Source organism: Aricia agestis, chromosome 22, assembly GCF_905147365.1.
Source record: "Aricia agestis chromosome 22, ilAriAges1.1, whole genome shotgun sequence".
NCBI classification, from domain to species: domain Eukaryota; kingdom Metazoa; phylum Arthropoda; class Insecta; order Lepidoptera; family Lycaenidae; genus Aricia; species Aricia agestis.
Window position 1 is genome coordinate 8238053 of NC_056427.1, and position 23602 is coordinate 8261654.

At 38.3% G+C, this 23602-nt stretch overlaps 1 protein-coding gene across 2 annotated transcripts in view; it reads left to right on the plus strand.

The window, feature by feature from the left end:
- The window catches only part of LOC121738194, a 444621-nt gene that overhangs the window by 365317 nt on the left and 55702 nt on the right, over positions 1-23602 (plus strand). For both annotated transcript variants that reach the window (XM_042130106.1, XM_042130105.1), the window contains exon 6: positions 17943-18089. In XM_042130106.1, coding sequence (XP_041986040.1) covers positions 17943-18089 — 147 coding nt within the window. The remainder of the gene's footprint in view (positions 1-17942; positions 18090-23602) is intronic.

The window sequence follows — 23602 nt, forward strand, 5'->3', positions numbered from 1 at the left end:
GTAAGGATGTTAAAATTCGTTGTAAAGACTCCAAACGAAAGACCCAATATTCCACCAATTCAAATAAAATGCAACTTTATGACCTAGGCTGTAGGTTTCATTTTCTACCGCCATTGGTCTAGCGATTGCCGCCGCTGCTTTGTAGTGGCGTAGACCAAAATGAAACCTATGGTCTACGTCATAAAGTGGCATTTTATTTGAATTTTTGCCGGTGACGTCCCGTTGACATCGGTGGACAAAATTAATGACCTTATTGTTCAGTCGTTTTTGTCCAATACAACTCTTTGTGTTTGCTGTTATCCTGGTATACTTTTAAGGGCCTTTTAAGGACTTTTAATCCTGTACTAATTTTAGATTCGGGGTCCCTTAGAATTTAGTTGTCAAGTATCTTTAGAATTTTTTAGCTAGCTGACCCGGCAAATATTGTTTTGCTTGTTGAGATCAGACAGATTTTATATTAAACTAGCTGTCCTTTTTTTTTATTGTATTTCACCCCTATTATTTTATTGAAGTGACTAAATAAGTATGTCACCATGGCAACGTCCATCGCTATCCCGTCGCACAAACAATGGTCGCCGTCAGTCTCGAGTTGTAATAATGTACTATTATTTATTCAACAAATGCACTTATCTATATAATAAGTACCCAGTAGCCGATTCTCAGACCCACTGAATAGGCATATAAAATTTGGCTAAAATCAGTAAACACGTTTCAGAGGAGTACGCGGCCTAACATTGTGACACGAGAATTTTATATATAAGATAACGATGCACCTTTTGTTCAAAAGTTATCGCGCTGGAACCGTAAATTTTTACAGAAAAGTATCCTGTATTCATTTAATATGGGACTCAACGTTTCTTTTCATCCATTTAAATCAGAACTGACAGTCACACTTTACCTACATAATATTTATATTAGTAAGTATGGAAATTATGGAAGAGAAACATTTATAATATTAGCATCCAGGATTCTTCTAAAGAGAAATGTTTTGGATTTAACATTGCGACCGCAAATGTCCGAATTTAGCGAAACGCGGTCACAAAATGTACGGTGCGGTCGGAATTAGCTTCAGATTGGCCTGATTCGCGTGCGGTTAGCTGCTGCTCGGCTATGCTGCCCTGGTACATTAGATGATGGTTCATGACATACATATTTTGTAAAAAAAACTATTTTATTATCAAATTCGGTCTATGATCAGCATAAACGTCGGAGAGCCATGCTTCGGCACGAATGGGCCGGCTCGACCGGATAAATACCACGTTCTCTCAGAAAACCGGCGTGAAACAGCGCTTGCGCTGTGTATCGCCGAGTGAGTGAGTTTACCGGAGGCCCAATCCCCTACCCTATTCCCTTCCCTTCCCTACCATCCCCTATTACCCTATTCCCTCTTAAAAGGCCGGCAACGCACATGCAGCTCTTCTGCTGCTGCGAGTGTCCATGGGCGACGGAAGTTGCTTTCCATCAGGTGACCCGTTTGCTCGTTTGCCCCCTTATTTCATAAATAAAAAAATAAAAAAAGATATGCGACCCTGGCACCATCATTAGAATCTAATGATGGTGCCAGGGGCAAAAGATATTTTGAGAGGAAAATTTGGTAGGTATCCGAAATCACGATCATAGAGGTACACTAGCAGCTGTCCCGGCAAATGTAGTTTTGGTATTTCGCCCATAATATTATTTTATTGAAGTGACCATATAAGTATGTCACCATGGCAACGTCCATCGCTATCCCGTCGCACAAACAATGGTCGCCGTCAGTCTCGAGTTGTAATAATTTACTATTATTTATTCAACAAATGCACTTATCAATATAAAAAGTACTTACCCAGAAGCCGATTCTCAAACCTACTGAATATGCATATAAAATTTGATATAAATCAGTAAAGCCGTTTCGGAGGAGTACGGTGACTAACATTGTGACACGAGAATATTATTATACAACTAGCTGTCCCGGTGAACTTCGTGTCACTTTAAAACCTTTCCTGGACTTCTACGAATGTTTTAAGACTAAAATTTCAATCCGTTCAGCCGTTTTCGAGTTTAAGCGTTACTAACACAATTGAAAATCCATTTTTATATATTATATAGATATACAGTTGTATAATATTAATATGTAAAGCCGTGTTGTGTGCCTGTCATAATTATATGCCTGCCTGACATATCAAACGATTCACAATCATGGTCTATCCAACATGGCCCCAACACCTCTATGAAGTAACACCAAAACCTGCTATAGAATATTCCATCGGTTAAACATCAAAAGCATACACCAGTCGTTTCTATGCTCAAATATTTATTTGAAAAGAAAATCCTCCTACAGCTCTTGAAATTTTCAATATTGCATGCCGAAATTCACAATACTATAAGCTAGGTAGCCTAAGCCACTGAATAGCATAAAGCAAAAGAGTACTAGGTGGTACTAGGGTAAGCATAGGTGTGTAGAAGTTAAACATTAAAATAGTGATTGAACCATAAAGTTAATATACCTAGCGGAATAGAGCAACAATCTCGAGCTGTCAAACGAAACCAAAATTGGTTTTCATCTGTGTGCAAAAATATGTGTACGTATACACTTACACAAGCATGATTGAACATGAATTCTATGAGATTAAATTGTCAACGTGCGGCACGTGCCGACTGGACGTCAAAAAAAGAGTGCTGCTGTCATGTATCACACGTCTCTTTTTACCACGCAGTGGGGGCATACCCATACTACGTGACCTACTTTTTAAGATTTTTTGACCCCCCCCCCCCCTGGTGACCACGCGTAGTATATGCCAAGACCCCCCCCCCCCCCCCCCCCTTCAATTGTTCACGTGGTATTGACAAGAGTAATTTTTAATCATTTTGTAAGTTGAAAGAAAAGATATCAAATGAAAATAATTAGACTCATATATTTTGTGCTTATTAAGTTATTTATTACAAAAGACTCTTCGCATGTTTATAATAATTATTACTACTTAATTAATTAAGGGAATAAAAATACTTTGATACCCAATAGTTTGCCAAAAAGAAATACTTGACACCAATATTTACAATAATTATTAGTACTTAATTATACAGGGTGTAACAAAAACAAGTGATAATAATTTAGGGAGTGTACGTATTCCCTGTAGAGATTTCACTGTGAAAGTAGCAGCGCTGAAAGACCAAAAATTTTTTTCACTTTTGTATGGGGAAACTCGTGACGCTCGGGCTCTTGCCCATACAAAAGTGAAAAAAAAATTTTGGTCTTTCAGCGCTGCTACTTTCACAGTGAAATCTCTACAGGGAACACGTACACACCCTAAAGTATTATCACTTGTTTTTCTTACACCCTGTATATGGGAATAAAAATAACGATCACCGAAAAATACATTGATACCCAATAGTTTGCCAAAAAGCAATACTTGACACCAATATTTAAGATATACTATACAAGGTGTAACAAAAGTTAGTAATAATACTATAGGATGTGTACGTGTTCCTGTATTAGGATGTGTGAGTTTACTGTAAAAGTAGCAGCGCTGAATGAGCAAATTTTTTTTCACTTTTGTATGGGCAAGTATAACGAGTTTCTCCATACAAAAGTGAAAAACAATTTGGTCTTTCAGCGCTGCTACTTTCACAGTAAACTCAATGTAAGAAACACATACACACCCTAAAGTATACTTAGATTTATGTATATTAAAGCCATCGAAAAAATGATTAAAATTGATTCAGCAGTTTTGACTTATATTCATTATTACTATCCGTATATATTAAATTTACAATGTATTTAAAGTATTTTGAATAAGTATTAATGCCGTATTGGTTAAAATCGCTTCGAAAATTAGCCATTATTTGTCGTTAAAAGAAAATGACAAAAAACTGTTATTGTGGGATATCCATAAGAGATAGACATATACCAATGTGGATTTTTCTGTAGCCCTTTTGAATGTGTACAATACTTGGTAGGGTTCAGCCAGCGTTTGCAATGTAAGTGGAAAAAAATATAATTATTTCTCCCAACAGTATTTCTCAACTATTGGAATGTTATTATACTTATAAACCTTCCTCTTGAATCACTCTATCTATTAAAGAAAACCGCATCAATATCCGTTGTGTAGTTTTAAAGATTAAAGGGAACAAAGGGACATGAGGGAAAAAAACTCTGTTTTATAATATTTAGTGATAGTCTAAAATTACAATAGAACAATCAGAGAAATTAATTTCTAGGCAGATGGCGGACCTAAGTAATTTGGTCGCGTTTAAAGTTAAACCCAACTGACAGATCACAATTAACATTGAATTGACATGATCCGACTACATGACGTTGGTCTGTCAACTACCTAGGAATCAATTTCCTCGATGGTTACTAGCTATTTTAGTCACGACTGTAGTTCAAATTGTAATCGCACACCAAATAGTAAATATGTGAACGCCTCCGTGGTCTAGTGGTATAGAGCGCGGCTCTTGACTCGGAGGTCGTGGGTTCGATTCCCGCGTTGGAAACATGTTATTTCCAGGTTAGGTTAGGACAATGCAGGCTGATCACCTGATTGTCTGACAAGTAAGATGATCCATGTGTCGGATGGTCATGTTAGAAGACGGTCCTGCGCCTGATCTCTCGCCAGTCGTGTCGGTCGTCCGTCCCACTGGGTTATGAGAGTAAAGGAATAGAGAGTGCTCTTGTGTACTGCGCACACACTTGGGCACTATAAAATGACTCCTGCGTAGCTGGCCTGGTTTCAATGAAACCGGCCACCGTCACCGAAACCAGTGTGGGAGCTATTATTATTATTATTATATGATCACCAAGCTTGACAGGTCCACCAAACTTAAAAATGCCTGATAAGTGACAACTGTGCCTGTTTTTTGTTAATGGCTGTTCGCTATAAATAACCATAATAAATGCCAGTGTCAAGTATTAAATGGTGAAAAAAAATTTTTTTCGTATGACGTTTCTCTCGGCGAAATTGACTACGTGACAAAACTCTAGACCCCCCCCCCCCCTAAATAGGTCACGTAGTATGGGTATGCTCCCCAGTGTTTGGTCAGGCCTTAAGTTACTGTTACACTTAAGTTTGTAACACCCTGTATAAAGGACACTACACTAGTTTTGTTACATTCTGTATATTATGTAACACATGAAAAACGGCCCCGAAATTCCTAACAACCTCAAATCGAAACAAAACCAATTTAACTCGGCTACAAACAATTTTGATTACAAATTAATTAACAAAACTTTATTCGGAAGTTTTTAACCCGAGCGAAATGGTATAAGTTTTGTGTGACAACGGATGAACCGTTTTTGATTTTGTTTTGTTAACCCTCTGTTGGTCGCGGTTTTAAAATTACGCAGTTAGTCACCTGGGGTCTTTAAGAGGGCGATTAGTCGCCCTATCAGAGAAGAACGATCAAGAAATTCAGTAACGGAAAAATCGGCTAAGTGCGAGTCGGACTCACGAACGAAGTGTTCCGTACCGATACAGAGCAAAAAATGGGCTATAAATAGTGTTTTTTTTGTATCTACATAAACTGTACTTAGTGATGAAATAATTTATTTTGATAAAAATTATTAGCATGAGTAAAATAAATGCGTTTAAATGTAGTCCACAAAAAATCAAGATTTTTAAATAAAAAGATGGTTGTTGTGCCTCACTTGACATAGATAGGTATAGTGTGTCGCGGACATTTTTGTAGATATTTATAAGATCTACATTTATTTAGAACATTGTATGGTTCTATCTTTTATAGTTTAGGCAGCATACGCAAAATAAGTAAATTTTCTGGTTGTTTCCGAAAAACTGAAATATCTTACGGAATCCTATATTTTCCAAAATAAAAAGTAGCCTATATTATTCGTAAATAATGTAGCTTTCGAATAGTAAAAGAATTTTAAAATCGGTCCAGTAGTTTTTGAGCCTATTCATCACAATTAAACAAACAAACAAACAAACAAACAAAGTTTACCTCTTTATAATATTAGTATAGATTAACATAAAATAAAATTTAAGGGGGGTCCATACAAAAAACACAATTTTTAGCCTACTTTTGCTCTGTATCGGTACGGAACCCTTCGTGCGCGAGTCCGACTCGCACTTGGCCGGTTTTTTCGTTACTGAATTTCTTGATTCGGTCGCCGCGCTCCAAGTCCGCGATATAAGCTATGCAATACCTTAAAAAAAAAAGTTACACTTTAAAAATATTATGTCGATTAAATTACTTGAGCTGCAAAATCAAACAGCGTAGATATTAAAATTGATAAACAGAAATAAACAATATTTTCGCTGCGCAAGTGGTTTTAATTAAAATTGTAAAAAGTTTCACACCCCTGCCTGTGACACCGATACATAGTGAATAGAAGCGACCTCCTCCCTGGTCGTGTTTTCCTGGTGTCATTAAAATTTATCAAACGAATAAACTACCTTAGGGTTCCGTACCCAAGGGTTCTATTATAATTATTGTGCTATTACTGAGACTTTGATGTCTGTCTTTCTGTCTGTCTATCCGTCCGTCCGACCATCCGTCTGTCTGTCAGTCCGTCTGTATGTATGTTTGTCTGTTTGTCCGTCTCTAGGCAGTATCTCAAGAATCGCGATAAGGCTTCTGAAGTTTTCAATGAGTATTTCTGTTGCCGCCATAAAGTAAAAACAAAATAAAATAAATATTTAGGTATTATTATAATACAGCAAACTTGTAGTTTTTTGGCGTATTTGCTCGGTATCAATAATAGCTACATCTAGGCACTTGTTTTATTCACAAAATAATTTAAGAGGTCTGCCATACAATAATAATAATTGCTATTTTACGATACGGAACCCTTCATGCGCTAGTCCGACTCGCATTCAGCCGATTTTTCCACCTTTTCAACTTACATTTATACCCTTTTACCTGACATTTAAAAATATTTAGTTGCACTTTTTAATTGCACACGAAAGGGCTGAAAGGGTCACGGACGACGGGAACCTCAAGTGCGTTACCTCGGCACGAATTGGTCCATTCAAAGAAGGTTTGAGTATTAATTTTATTCGACAAAGCCAAAAGAGGTTAAGATTTTAATTACTTGTATGTTTGTGCGACGGCCATCTAAACCAGCCATTCCTAAAGTGTGCTCCGCGGCAACGTATACGTGGGAGAGCCATGCTTCGGCACGAATGGGCCGGCTCGACTGGAGAAATACCACGTTCTCACAGAAAACCGGTGTGAAACAGCGCTTACTTAATGCCTTTTTCTGTTCGTCAAGGGCATGCGCTATAGCGCAGTCAACAGCGAACCTGAGACATGCCCGCGACGCATGCCCTCTGGCCGTATCAAAAAAAAACAAAAATTACAATGTTGGCGTTGCGTTCGTTGACGCATTCAATTATTGAATGCGCCAAAACGAAAGTTGAATGAAAGAAGATGACGATAATTGAAGACGAAAGCGCATAGTGATGGACATAGGATACAATTATTCCGGAAAATTTCCGGAAATTCGCGACAAACGATTTTGGCGTAACGGATTTGCGGGCTTCATCTTGTAATATTATAAATACGAAAGTGTGTCTGTCTTTTACTTAAAAGTATGAAACCACTAGATGACGGAACTCGTCCGGGAACCGTACATTTTTCGGGGATAAAAAGTATCTTATGTAGGGAAAGGTCCCGGGACTAAAAGTATCTCCATACCAATTTTCAGCAAAATCGGTTCAGCGGTTTGGGCGTGAAGAGGTAACAGACAGACAGACACTTTCCCAATTTTCTGTCATAAGATTAGGGGGCAGACGAGCAAACGGTTTACCTGATGTATAGCAACTACTGTCAGCCATGGAGACTCACAACGTCGGAAGAGCTGCAGGTGCGTTGCCGGCCTTTTAAGAGGGTATACGCTCTTTTCTTGAAGGTTTGCAGGTCGTATCGGTTCAGAAATACTGCTGGTGACAGTTCGTTCCAGAGTTTTACTCATCAAGTTAATATACCTAGCGGAATAGGGCACAAAGGCCTGAGCAAGCGAGATGTCACTATCAGTAACACTGCGTGGTAAAAAGAGACGTGTGATACATGACAGCAGAACTCTTTTTTTGACGTCCAGTCGGCACTTATCGGCACATTGACAATTTAATCTCTTAGAAAGATGCTTTTGTGAGTGTATACGCGTAAACAAATTTTCACACACAGACGTAAATCAATTTCGGTTTCGTTTGACAGCTCGAGATTGTTGCTCTATTCCGCTAGGTATATTAACTTTATGGTTTTACTACTATAATATTATCACATTTATAATCTTATATATAAAATTCTCGTGTCACAATGTTAGGCCGCGTACTCCTCCGAAACGGCTTTACTGATTTTAACCAAATTTTATATGCATATTCAGTGGGTCTGAGAATCGGCTACTGGGTACTTTTTATATTGATAAGTGCGTTTGTTTAATAAATAATAGTAAATTATTACAACTCGAGACTGACGGCGAGCATTGTTTGTGCGACGGGATAGCGATGGACGTTGCCATGGTGACATACTTATTTAGTCACTTCAGTAAAATAATACGGGCGAAATACTTTATATGGCAAAGAAACGTTTGCCGGGAGCGGCACAGCTAGTATTAGTATTAATAATCTATACTATTGTATAATGAACCATGTCCCATCTAGTAGCGCTATATATGTCCCAGTCAGCACTTAGGATTAGAGAACGATGCGATGTTTTATTTGTTCGTGTCCACTCCATCTAATAGCGAGCCGACATATAAACTGGTGGTTTAATTTAACTGAGATTTTAACTGGAACAGTTGCTGCCACACTTACCGCCGTAAAGACATTTAATTATGATTAAACTTCGATTTTATTCGGTGAATAAATAAAAATAAATTAAATTTTCACTAAAATTATTACATTTTCGTCGATTTCAGTTGCTGTCAAAATATCATACTTAATATTAATTTGTAAAATATATCTTATATATTATAATATTCTCGTGTCACAATGTTAGGCCGCGTACTCCTCCGAAACGGCTTTACTGATTTTAACCAAATTTTATATGCATATTCAGTGGGTCTGAGAATCGGCTACTGGTTACTTTTTATTGATAAGTGCATTTGTTGAATAAATAATAGTACATTATTACAACTCGAGACTGACGGCGACCATTGTTTGTGCGACGGGATAGCGATGGACGTTGCAATAAAATAATACGGCCGAAATACTTTATATGGCAAAGAAACGTTTGCTGGGACAGCTAGTATCGTATAAAATAACTAGCTGTCCCGGCAAACATTGTTTTGCCATGTAAATATTTTTGGTATGAAAAAAAGATGTTGGCCGATTCTCAGATCTACTCAATATGCTCACAAAATTTCATGAGAATCGGTCAAGCCGTTTCGGAGGAGTATGGCAACGAAAACTGTGACACGAGAATTTTATATATAGTGTTCGATATTTGTTATTGGGCATAACTATCGTATCGAATTTACTGAATTCTGATAGTTGTATATTATTATATCAATTGTGAAATTTAAATAATACGTTAAAGTACCGTTTCGACCAACGCGACTACCGACCGCGACCGACAAAAATTCAAATAAAATGCCACTTTATGACCTAAGCTATAGGTTTCATTTTGCTCTACGCCAGTACAAAGCATTAGAGTGGCATTTTATTTAAATTACTATCGGGTTCCTCGCGACGAAGATCGGAACCTTTAGATCTTTTTTAGTTATATAATGCTGGCTTCTCACGGCGCGTAAATTCACCAGCCACGCCGCGCCAAACCGGTTTGTACGAGCGTGCACGAGCCAACAGGCGAGTCCGTGCTACCCGTTCTCACGGCGCGTATGACGAGCCGCTCGAGTCATGCCGAGCCGCGCCTTTGAAGTTACCGACTTCAATGGCAGGTATTACACGCGTCAATATTATCACGATTCCGTGATAATATTGATGGTGTAATAGGCCGAATCGCAGTATCACAGTACACTTGTGAATCGCGTGATACGAACCATGATAATATATATATATATATTTTTATGAAATAAGGGGGCAATCGAGCAAACGGGTCACCTGATGGAAAGCAACTTCCGTCGCCCATGGACACTCGCAGCATCAGAAGAGCTGCAAGTGCGTTGCCGGCCTTTTAAGAGGGAATAGGGTAATAGGGGAGGGTAGGGAAGGGAAGGGAATAGTTGAGGGTAGGGAAGGGAATAGGGTAGGGGTAAGGGGATTGGGCCTCCGGTAAACTCACTCACTCGGCGAAACACAGCGCAAGCGCTGTTTCACGCCGGTTTTCTGTGAGAACGTGGTATTTATCCGGTCGAGCCGGCCCATTCGTGCCGAAGCATGGCTCTCCCACGTATAAAATTTTGATGCGTGTTACTGCCAATCAGATCGGACGCACCTGCTCGAGCTGCGCCGCGCCCCCTCGTTCCTAGCTCCCTTCATTCGGCACGCGGCTCGAGCTGGCGCGGCGCGGCTCGAGATATTACGCACCGTGAGAAGCCAGTCTTATAGTTTGGTTATATTACCAGACCTTTGTATATCTTAACATAGTTTGCGATTTCTTCAAAATCTTGAAACACAAAGCAAGCGTCGTTATAATGTGAAACGAACCGACACATGATACCAGGACAGCAGACTTCACAAAGAGCTCTCATTGAATGTAATCAAACCAACTTCGCCCCACTTGAAATACTCTGCTCTAGGAGACATACAAAAGTTTGTTGGGAAATATTTGTGTGACAGAGTCTAGATGACAGATCCGGCTAACGTTGTTTGGCTTTATACGATGGGAATATGTGAGCCTACTGTTTTATTGTATACGTTGTCATGACAATATGACTGATGACGCTGGTAGCACCAGCACAGACAGTAAGTAAACAAAATAAACTTGAGAGGTGTCAAGGGACACCCGAATGGAACGAAGTTATTTCTTTTGTTAAAAAAACCTGTATCTTATATCTTTAAACGAGCAATTCTTGTACATATATAATTGGAATCTCAGAATCGGCTCCAACGATTTACATGAAATTAAGTTTAAAGGCCTATAGGGGACTTCGGGGGCGATAAACAAAGACTTCTATTTAAACGCGATAAATCGATCTAGCTAGGAATCATTTAAAAAAAATGACATTTTATTCGTGTTTTATCGAATACCGAGCAAAGCTCGGTCAAATAGCTAGTACCTGTGCTAGTACATAAAATTATAAACTGAAAAAAAATTATTTAACAAAAAACGCAATCTACTGACGCCTAGGAATACTAACAACGCGTCATTATTATCAAAAAACGCCATCTAGTTGACGCATGGAATACTATCAACGCCCTCTGCCCCTACCATGCAGGAAAGTACTAATAAAAAAGTGTCGTTACAACTTTTTCGGTCTAGCCCCTTTCGCAGCGCGCGATAAGGAACTCCGTTCCAAAAGTGTTGTTCGGCGTTTGACAACGTCTCTGTCAATATTCTGATATAACGTGTGCTGTCGGATTGCGGTCGGATTGTTTACTGTATGTGCCAGCAGCGCCCTCTGCTCCGACCGCAGCGTAATATTTCCTACCTTCCTCACCATAATCAAAAGCTATGTCCACACTATGCGCTTTCGTCTTCAATTTCCGTCATCTCCTTTCATTCAACTTTCGTTTTGGCGCATTCAATAATTGAATACGCCAATATTGTCATTTTTTTTCTGGATACGGTCAGAGGCATGCCTCACGTTCGCTGTTGACTGCGCTATAACGCATGCCCTTGACGAACAGAAAAGGCACAGTGTGGACAAAGCTAAAGGCCCTTTCCATCAAACCTCACCTTTTGCCTTAGTTTTCTCCGTAGAGCAGTAACAATTCGAAAATCGGTTCAGTAGCTTAGGCGATACAATGAAACGAATTAACCATTCCAATTTTATACGTGGGAGAGCCATGCTTCAGCCCGAATGGGCCGGCTCGACCGGAGAAATACCACGTTCTCGCAGAAATCCGGCGTGAAACAGCGCTTGCGTTGTGTTTCGCCGAGTGAGTGAGTTTACCGGAGGCCCAATCCCCTACCCTTCCCTATTCCCTTCCCTACCCTTCTCTATTCCCTCTTAAATGGCTGGCAACGCACCTGCAGCTCCTCTGATGCTGCGAGTGTCCATGGGCGACGGAAGTTGCTTTCCATCAGGTGGCCACTTTGCTCGTTTGCCCCCTTATTTCATTTAAAAAAAAACATGGCCAAATTCCGCCAAAATACCCTTTTCTTTGTCGCAGTCGGATAAAAGTCTTTGATTTCACTCGGTCCGTAAGAACTTAGGGTTTTCTCGACCAAGCAAACTTGCCACTCGCAAAGAAAGGGGTTTAGTACAACTTCGTGGGACGGTGTTATGTGAGAAATGTGCAAAAAATATAATTTACGCCTATTTTTCTGTATATTTTAAGTATTTACGACCTAAAGTTTTGTCAACTTTTTTGATAGTAGGTATAGATTTGATTATGTACCGTATTTCATGAATATTTTTGATAATACAGCTGCCAGTCAAAATTCCATCTAAATCGGTTGAGCGGTTTCAAAGATTAGAAATAAATAGAAAACTAGTTTAATCTTTAATTATTTATGTTTATTATTCATTATTATGTATGTTTTCTGAAAAAATAAAATAAACGATCGATTGATGGCTTTTTCATCTTTTGCCACCCTTACATATTTCATCTGCTTATATTTTCATTCACAGATACTACGTACGTTTTTAATTGCATCTCGAAATAATCCAGAATTTTAATAAAATAATAGTCATATTTCCATGTATATTCAAAACCATAACTCATTTTTGTTAATTATTTAACGTGCGTTCTGAAATGTCGAAATAAAATAAATTATTCAAAAAGTGGGTCAGGGAAATGCGAATTTCGTAGAACCCTCGCGGGCTTCGATTGGGATCCGTACACGTTGTGCCGCGCCGCAGCGTTTTGCGGCGTAACGCAGCGCAAAATAAATACTTACCCAGGTCTTCTATTATGGGCCGGGCCGTATTATAAAATACTAGCTAAAAGCAGAGCTTTGTGAGGGCTCGCGTCGTCACACCTTGACTGACTGATGATGACACATCTACATAATATAAATAAAAATTATTATGTTTAGGCACAAATCAATAGGCGTGATAGTTTTTCTGTAAAGTGTACCACAAAATGTAAAGGTTGTGGGATATACTAGGGCTCGCTTCGCTCGCCCTGATAAAATAAAACTGAAACGAACTGTCACCAGCAGTATTTCCAGACCAAACCTTTAAGAACAGAGCGTATTTCCAAGGCCAGCAATGCACCTGCAACTCGGGACGGTGTTTGCGTGCGTGCGACTAGACGAATGCGAATTATAATTGCATAAGTTGATAAAAAACTTAGATTTGATAACGTGTAGGTATAACAATCGAAAGAATCGATAAACTAAGCCCAGCATGGTACCACCTCTTATAGAAATACATATTATGAGCAAGCGATAGCGCGACCTAGGCGACTCTTGGCGCCATCTGTTATGAGTTTTGGAACTAACTTAATTTGAACAAATTTACGCATTTTCGCCCCCTTACAACCCCTTTTCCAGTAAAAAAAAGTAGCCTATATCCTTTCTCAGGCTTTAGACTATCTGTGTACAAAATTTCATTACAATCGGTTTAGTTACTATATACTATAATACGGTATAATTACGAAAAAGATAACTTTACAGTTTACTGCAACAGTCCCCGTATTTTTTTGCTCTTCTTGGGGTTACTCCGACCCGTTGTGGCTCGGCATAGTGTGCGCGTACATATATAGTGGGTGTATGAAAATCCTTTGAAGCGGAAATAAAAATCAGGTAGCTTTTCTTTTGATTCTATTTTCATACCACTTGTGCTTACTCTAGTGGTTTAATAAAAGTTTTGAGGTTAGGTTGAAAATGTGCGAGTATTCAAGAGAAAATTTCTTTAGCATCGTAATTTTTTTGAGATGGGTATAATTTCAAAAGCGCTTCAAGACTCGTGGCATGATCGTAAATGCGTAAGATAGTAGAATAGACTGCCACCGCGGAATTGGTGAAAGTATAGTGTGGCTAAAAAGTGAAGAAACTAAAAAGTTGCAGCATCGTAGTGTCATCCCTTTCAAATCAATCTAAGAAAAAAGGGATGGCAGTATTGCTTTTAATTTTGCTGATACTCTCAGAGTGCATAAACTGTATTTTTAAATAAATATCAAGGTTAAGTTTTTTTTATTATAATACTAACGAGCCCGACACACCGTGTCCCGTCATATCTATGAGTTTAAATTATCAAAAGCGGTAACCGTTGTAATAAATTATTTTTATTTGGTATTATTTTAAAAATATTTTTTTTTGTATAAGACATTAAAAAACACAACAAATAAAAGCGAAATCGGTCCAGCTGTTCTCTCGAGTTTAGCGCGAACCTACACTTTTAGCTGATTAATTTTTTATTACAATATTAATTGCTTCTCTCGCATAACGCCGTCCCCGTCTTGGCTCAGTATAGCGTGACTGAAAAAGGTAGTCGCTACGCTTGAACTGTTTCGCAAAAATTTACCGCCTTCTTAACCGATTTCCCGAAAGAGGGTTATAATTGTTGGACCTTCCACTCGAACCGAACTGGGTCAAAAATGATTTCTCTCTCGGTATATTTATGAAAGACTAGATGTAGCCCGCAACCTGCCGCGACTTCGATGCGTCAAAAGTCGTTTATCGGTCAAAAACCGTATATTTTTTACCGAATTTTGGTATGGAGATATTTGAGTCCCGGTAAAGGACATTCCTCGAAGATCCCGGAAAAATGTTATAAAACAGAAGAAAAAAAATAATTATTGCTTCTGTTAAATTATTTACTCGACAAGGAAAACATGAGAAATGAGGAGATATTTATCAATTTTGTTTACACAAGGGAACGGCGCGTGTAGAGCTGAACTGACGCCCGCTTCGAAAGACCTTCTTGGATGTTATGGGTTCCTGGTAGTAAAAATTTCGATCATTGTCTTCTTGTTTTGAGGTGATGACAGAACCTAAAAATCCCTAACCCTAACCCTAAAAATCAGTCTTTTCCAGAATCCGCGAGCTGGCCTCGCCTTAAAGAAGAAACATTTGTTTTTGTGTGTTTTTGCAATGAAAAGTATCCAATAGCGCTAGACAGATTTCGACGCACACCACACTTTCTACTCCTTTTGACTGTTACAGAATGTACGGTTTCCTTGGAATTTAATATCAAAAACCCTACGACTGAACCTGGCAATTAAATCACAATCAAATACAGGCCTTCGTAGAATTTCTGCAAGCCTCTGGCACTGTGCCCGATTTCTGAGACCTTGGTACATTGTATCCCCTCAGGTATTATGTTTTCCCAGAACATAAGATCTTATGATAAAATAAATATGTTTAAAATAACAGTTGATATGATAATTTAAATATTATGTTAAACTTAACGTATTTTTGGAAATGTAATAAATATACAGTGTGTAACAAAAATAAGTGATAATACTTTACGGTGTGTACGTGTTCCTTGTAGAGAGTTTACTGTGAAAGTAGCAGCGCTGAAAGACGAAAAAAATTTTTCACTTTTGTATGGGCCTTGCCCGAGCGTCACGAGTTTCCCCATACAAAAGTGAAAAAAAATTGGTCTTTCAGCGCTGCTACTTTCACAGTGAACTCTCTACAAGGAACACGTACACACCCAAAAGTATTATCACTTATTTTTGTTACACCCTGTATATTATCGAATTTCAAAGAAGACCCCAAAAATATTACAATGTCATGGACTTATATGCGATCTAGTCTGCTTAAATTAAGTTACATTTTGTTTTCATGTACATTTAATAAGTCTTGTTTTTATGTTTCTGACAGCGCCCAAGGCCGGTAATTTCTTATTCGCATAGGAAAATGTAGCTAATAAATATATTATTACAAACATATTAGATTGTCCTATGACAAAAAATAAAATACGCCTTTTCTGTGTTTTGTGTGAAACTATAACGAAAGTCAGCCTGAAACAATTATCTAATATATAAAATTCTCGTGTCACAATGTTAGGCCGCGTACTCCTCCGAAACGGCTTTACTGATTTTAACCAAATTTTATATGCATATTAGATGTCCCGCGCGGCTTCGCCCGCGTAAATTAGGAATTTTACGGAAACCATACATTTTCCCATAAAAAATAGCTTATGTCCCTACTCCCTTCACTTGGTCTCTATATCTGTGCCAAATATTGCCATAAAAATTGCTCCAGTAGTTCGTAATTTCTAATATTTCCCCCGGTTTTTTCCACGTTTTCCAGAGTTTCTTCGGTCGTATTAGTCTTAGCGTAATAATATATAGCCTATAGTCTTACTCGATATATTAGCTATCTAACACTGAAATAAGTTTCTAAATCGGACCAGTAGTTCCTGAGATAAGTGCGTTCAAGCAAACATACTCTTCAGGTTTATAATATTAAGTATAGATTTTTTTCAATTATCGCTTGACAAACTCGAGTCTCGATCTAAAAGACTATGAAAAGTACCAATGACAGGGTCATTATAGGCTCATAAGTCATAACCATGGGACGATGTATGGTATAATATGGTAGTGATGATGATGATGATGATGATGAATGTAATTTGCATAGTAGCATATGCTTTCTGTTCTTAAAACAACGCCGAAACTCCCAAACTTGTATCTATAAAGAATCAGGAGTTCTCTCAGCACCTTCCGAACCACCAGGTATGCCTCGGTGCAAAATCTTACTAGTTGGTAGCATATGCTTAGAATACTTCTCACGAAACCGAAGTCACCACATGTATCCCTATAAATTTTGAGGAGTTCCCTCGATTACTTATGCATCCTTCATCAGATCACCACTTTTGTGAATATAATACCAAATTGGGATGATACCCCATATACCAAAAGAAAAATTTTGAAAATCGGTTTACAAACGGCGGAGTAATCGTTGAACATAAGAAAACGAACATAACACCTCCCCCATTTTGAAAGTCGGTTAAAATTGTAGCCTATGTGTTATTCTGATGTATGAGCTATATTATTGTAAAGTTTCATTAATCCGTTCAGTAGTTTTTGCGTAAAAGAGTAACAAACATCCATACATCCATACATCCACACATCCACACATCACAATATAATATTAGTAGGAAGTAGGATAGGATAGTAGGATTCAGTGGGTCTGAGAATCGGCTACTGGTTACTTTTTATATTGATAAGTGCATTTGTTGAATAAATAATAGTAAATTATTACAACTCGAGACTGACGGCGACCATTGTTTGTGCGACGGGATAGCGATGGACGTTGCCATGGTGACATAAGTACTTATTTAGTCACTTCTATAAAATAATACGGGCGAAATACTTTAAATATGGCAAAGAAACGTTTGCCGGGACAGCTAGTATTATTATATTTTACCATATGACGTGCGGAAACCGTACATTTCACCGAGATAAAAAGTGTTCTATGTCCTTTCCCGGGACTCAAAGTATCTTCATACCTTTAAACAAAGTCATTTCAGTGGTTTGGGCGTGAAGAGGTAACAGACAGACATACAGTAACCTTGGTTTGAAGCTTTATTCTATACAAGAAACACAAAATATTCAAGTTTCGTAATGTTTAGCCTCGCTGAAAGTCTGGAAAGCTAGTTTTGTTTGAAAATCGTTAGGTTGTGTGCTAAACCTAACGATAGGGTTAACAACCAAATACCATTAGAATTGATACCTATTTGTTGTGGTCTTGTTCTGGAGCTAAACTTCTTGTAGTTTCTGTTAGCTTGGTATCTGACTGGGGATTTTGTATAAAGCTTGCACTTAATTTGAGAGACTGTTAAGTATACTTAAATAGAGATGCCAAGGAGTGACAGACACAACATGTAAGTTATAGCCTGGTCGCAGAACTAAAAGAAATTCGTAATTCGTCTCTTTCAACTTGATTATGTGTCCGGGCTGATATTTTTACCAGCAATTTCCTTGTACCGTTAATTTTTATTCTTCTTCTGTTCAATTAATTCTTGTTTCCTCCTCTTCCAGCGGTGACGGCGATCGAGGGGAAGACGGTGCGGCATTCGGTGATGGTGACGGTGACCCGCGCGGAGCTGAACGGGCGGCTGGAGTGCCGGGTGTCGTCCGCCGCGCTGGAGCGGGACATAGTGCGGACGGTGACGCTGGACGTGCGAGGTGAGTTACGGTGACGGTGACGGCGACGGCGACGGTGCCGTTGACGTTGACGGTGACGGTGACGGCGACGGTGACGGTGACGGTGACGTCGACGGTGGTGGTGACGGTGACGGTATAATATAAGTATTAAGTATGGATAAAAGTAATAAACAATTCCTCCACTAATACCTTAAAACCTAATGCAATACTCCAAATCAATTATGTGAAGACTGTGGACCATTAAAATTGTAACCCTACTCCCTCGGGACGACTGTACCAGGCAGGACTTATTAAGGGGGATATTAAGTGTCATAGATGCTATTTGCTAATAGATAGGAAAAAGTTGAAATAAAAATGTATTTATTAAACGGCTAAAATGGTCACATTTAGCAATTCCTCTCAATCAATTCAGCAAATGAATTGTCAAAACTGTCAAACTGACAAATGTCAAATTAGTACGAATTACTACAGTGCGACCAGGCTTTAAATGAATGTAGGCGATGGCGCTGCTCGTAAAGGAGAACTGTCAAAAATTACGTTTTTGTATGATGGCAGCGTTAGTTCCTTTTTTCGCCACGTTCATTTTTTAAAGCCTTGTCGAGCTGTAGACATGAATTGCAAGCAGACTTTTACTTTGCGATTTAAAAGAAAATGAATCATATTATGATTCATAATATGATTCCCCAAAGCGACCATTTTAGACCCGCTGATGACACGACCAGAGTTTAAATAGGCAAAACAGACAAATAATTTCGGGGAAAAAAGCACAAATATAATTGGTTGTCTAATTTTTAGTAATATTATTATAAATGCGAAAGTATGTCTGCCTGTCTGTTTGACTGTTGTCTCTTCACGCCCAAACCGCTGCACCAATTTTGCAGAAATTTGGTATAGAGATACTCAGAATTCTGGGAACGGACATATTATATGATATCTTCTTATCCTAGAAAATGTACGGTTCCCACGTGGTAAATGCGTGGATAATGGACTTGCGGATGTCATCTATTTGGATATAATGTGCTGTTTGCTAATGGAAAAAAGATTTGCACCACTACATTCAGAAACATTGATTAATAATTACTCTAATTTAATGAAGAGGTTGAAAAAAATATATGTGTAGCACTCGAGGACCGCTGCGGTAAAGCTATCGCATAGCGTCTATTCTACACGCATACGTCTAGTTGCACGTACAACAACACCGTGCCGAAGACTGCCGAACTGAAAGGACGTTAGACGAGCCACGGAAACGCCGGCACACCGTGCTGATCGTAGTGGGGATGTTAGGTTTATTTTCGTTACGTAATTTCTTGTTGCGGTCGCCGTGTTCAAATCCCGCAATATAAGCTATGCAATAACATAATGATTAAACTGTCAAATCTGTCAAATTCCTCATTGAATTAAGATCTGTAAAATTCTTCATTAAATTGGGATTCTTCTGTCCTTATAATAATTATAATAGTTTCACTGAGCAATCTTAAAGTTTTGCGGCCCATATCAGAATTAGCTACAATAGCTATATCACTTGCTATAAGCACAATAGACATAACTCGAACTACAAAGTAGTTCGACTGCAAAGAGACGGACAGGTTTCAATATCTGTCAAATTCGTCGGGTTTCACTAGGATTATGAACGGAATGTGCCTCGCGCTGGCTGATATAATTTATTTTTAAACGCATCTACCAAAACACAAACAACAATACGACCAAAGAGGAACACGTCCATCGAATATGTCATAGTTTTAAATTCGTAGGTAACAAGTTAACAACCCTAGCGACGATTTTCGTCATAATACGTCAAATTTAAAAATTTCAACATCAGTCGGCATACTCTATAATTCGGTCTACTCTGCTATAAGTCTACGTAATAACCCCATCCTATTAACTCCCAAATTCCTTTATCTGATTACAATTTGAAATATTAAAAGAACTTTTTTACTTTTTATCGGAGACGATATCTTTTTGCCCACTTTTTATGCGGAATTTTACTTAAATCTTACGCTACTGTATTACAGGGTGTAACAAAAATAAGTGATAATACTTTAGGTTGTGTACGTGTTCCTTATAGATAGTTCACTGTGAAAGTAGCAGCGCTGAAAGACCATTTTTTTTTTCACTTTTGTGTGGGGAAACTCGTGACGTTCGGGCGCTTGCCCGTACAAAAGTGAAAAAAAAATTTGGTCTTTCAGCGCTGCTACTTTCACAGTGAACTCTCTACAAGGAACACGTACACACCCTGAAGTATTATCACTTATTTTTGTTACACCCTGTATATTATGTCTGTATATATTTTATTATTTATGTTGTTCTTTATTTTAATCTATACCAATACTAGCTGACCCGGCATATATTGTTTTGCCATATTATTTTTAGTGTCAATATAAAAAACCGGCCAAGTGCGTGTCGGGCCACGCGCAATATAGGGTTCCGTACGTAGGTTCCGTAGTACCGCTAGTTTTTTATATATTTTTGTACATGGTCAATGAATGTACATTTATAACGTGTTTTACGCCACTAACAACATCATCTCAGTTACTTTTAAAGGAATTCGAAAGAAAACTTCCTATATACATCGCCGAATACACTTCTTTTAGTTGATCGACTATTACTCAATAACTTATGAATACTTCTTAGCCGTGATAGTTTTTCTTTTACACGGACAGACAGACGGACAGACGAACGGACAGACCGAAACTATAAGGGTTCCTTGTTGACTACGGAACCCTAAAAAGGATCAAAATGTTTATAATTACCCCGGTATTGCTAGAGTCAATTTATTTTCTCACTTTTTGCCATCAGATTCTGGTAGACCTATAATATTTTATTATAATATTATGTTGTGTGAGGTATGATGGCTACTTATTATTTCTTGACATCAGCAAAAAATGTAATTATCCTCTTATGGTATTAACTCAGTCATTATCTTCGTGAGACATTCGGGGGACCGGCGTCAGCAGATTACTGGCCAAGTGCGAGTCGGCACGCGCATGACGAGTTCCGTTCGTTAGAATGTGGCTGTGATAATATACTGCGGGAAATAATGGTTATTTCTTAGTAGGTTTGTGAAGTTTATTTTTTCCAATCATAAATAAAATTTGGCCGGGTCATAGCCGCTCGTGGCTATAAATTTAATTATAATAAAATAGGCATAAAGTGGCCACACGTACGTCATACAAAATATTTTTATTTGATAGTAATACTATAGGTACTTACTTAAATCGTTCTGCTGCGGGAAAACAACCACTATCGACCGGATAAATACCGCGTTCTCACAGAAAACCGGCGTGAAACAGCGCTTGCGCTGTGTTTCGCCGAGTGAGTGAGTTTACCGGAGGCCCAATCCCCTAACCCCTACCCTATTCCCTTCCCTACCCTCAACTATTCCCTTCCCTTCCCTTCCCTACCCTCCCCTATTACCCTATTCCCTCTTAAAAGGCCGGCAACGCACCTGCAGCTCTTCTGATGCTGCGAGTGTCCATGGGCGACGGAAGTTGCTTTCCATCAGGAGACCCGTTTGCTCGTTTGCCCCCTTATTTCATAGAAAAAAAAAAAAAAACTAAAATGTCACGTTGTATAGACGACGCACAGACAGACATGACGAAACTATAAAGGTTCCCATTTTTTTCATAGAATTAGAACGTTAGAAAAGGCATTCCATACAATCGTCAGCGCGAAAATGTGTCACCCACGAAATGAGTGAGCTCACTCATCTGAGAGCAGTGTGCCTTAGGACGCGGTAATAGCCGGACGTGTTTAATTCATTAATTACCGCGTTGTTTTTCGCTACATTTCGCTCCAGAATGCCGTCATGTGCCTTCCGACAGTGCAGTAATAACACGAGGAATACAAATAAAGCCAAATGTGTAATATTTCACACGTAATTACTAAGATTTTATTAATCCATACTAATATTATAAATGCGAAAGTATCTCTGTCTGTCTGTCTGTCTGTCTGTCTGTCTGTCTGTCTGTCTGTCTGTCTGTCTTGCTTTCACGCCAAAACTACTGAACCGATTGCAATGAAATTTTGTACACAGTTATTCTAGAGTCTGAGAAAGGACATAGGCTACATTTTGATGTGGGAAAATATCTTATTTCCATGAAAATATCGATGAAAATTTATTCGCATTGCGCAGGCCAGCGCTCATCCCGGGGGTCCTGGGTTCGAGTCCCGCAGGATCGAACAAGTTTTCAATGTTCCTGGGTCTTGGATGTGTATTAAAATAATATTTCAAAAATCTTAAATATATTTTATGTATAATATTATAAAAAATCCAGAAATATATCGATGCAATTTAGTTCTAATACGATTCAACAGATGGCGTTTTATTTTATTTTAGTTCTAATACGATTCAACAGATGGCGTTTTATTTTTTACTTAAATATATTTTATGTATCTATACTTCTATACTAATCCATACTAATATTATAAATGCGAAAGTATCTCTGTCTGTCTGTCTGTCTGTCTGTCTCACTTTCACGCCAAAAACTAATATTATAAATGCGAAAGTATCTCTGTCTGTCTGTCTGTCTGTCTGTCTCGCTTTCACGCCAAAACTACTGAACCGATTGTAATGAAATTTTGTACACAGATAGTCTAAAGCCTGAGAAAGGACATAGGCTACATTTTGATGAGGGAAAATATCTCATTTCCATGAAAATAACGATAAAATGAATTCCTACTGCTGTTTCAAAATATGAAACCAGATGGCGTTCTAAAATAAAGGAGTACGTGTACCATGTTGGCCTATTATTCCATGCAGAAATATAATTTATCGATGCAATGAACATTTTAGTTCTGATATATGACAACAGATGGCGTTTTATGTTTTATGAACATTTTAGTTCTAATATAGGAAAACAGATGGCGTTTTATATTTCACTTTATTGTAACAGAACTAATCATACTTTATTATAATATGTTTTTATTCATAACTAGCTGTTGCCCGCGACTTCGTTCGCGTGGACTTCAGTTTAATAGCGCGCGGTGTCAACAAAATTGGTGTCAAATTAAAAAAAAATTAAAACCCTGGTGAGTGGTAACCCCTTAATAATTATTCAAAATACCCAAAAATAGCTGTGCAGGGTGCACATAATATTTCATTATTTTAAACTAGCTGTTGCCCGCGACTTCGTCCGCGTGTTCAGTTTATAGCGCGCGATGTCAACAAAATTGGTGTCAAAAGCTTTTATAAAAAAACCCTGGTACCCCTTAAATCAATACAGCTGTGCAGTGTGCACACAATAAGTATTTCATTTTTTTATATTAAACTTTATATTTTATGCCAAATTTTAAAGCTTATTTAGCCCTCCAATTACACAACTTTACCCATAAACTATAGATTTAAGGTTACGTCACTGCACAGATAAAGTACTGAGTTATTTAATACCGTAGAATAGATATAACAATCGAAAAAAATCGAAACTTAAAAAGATGATACCACGTCTTATAGAAAGACTTTTGAGCAAGCGTCAGCGCGATGTAGAAGACGCACGGCGCCATCTATTATGAATTTTTGGAACTAACTTAATTTGAAC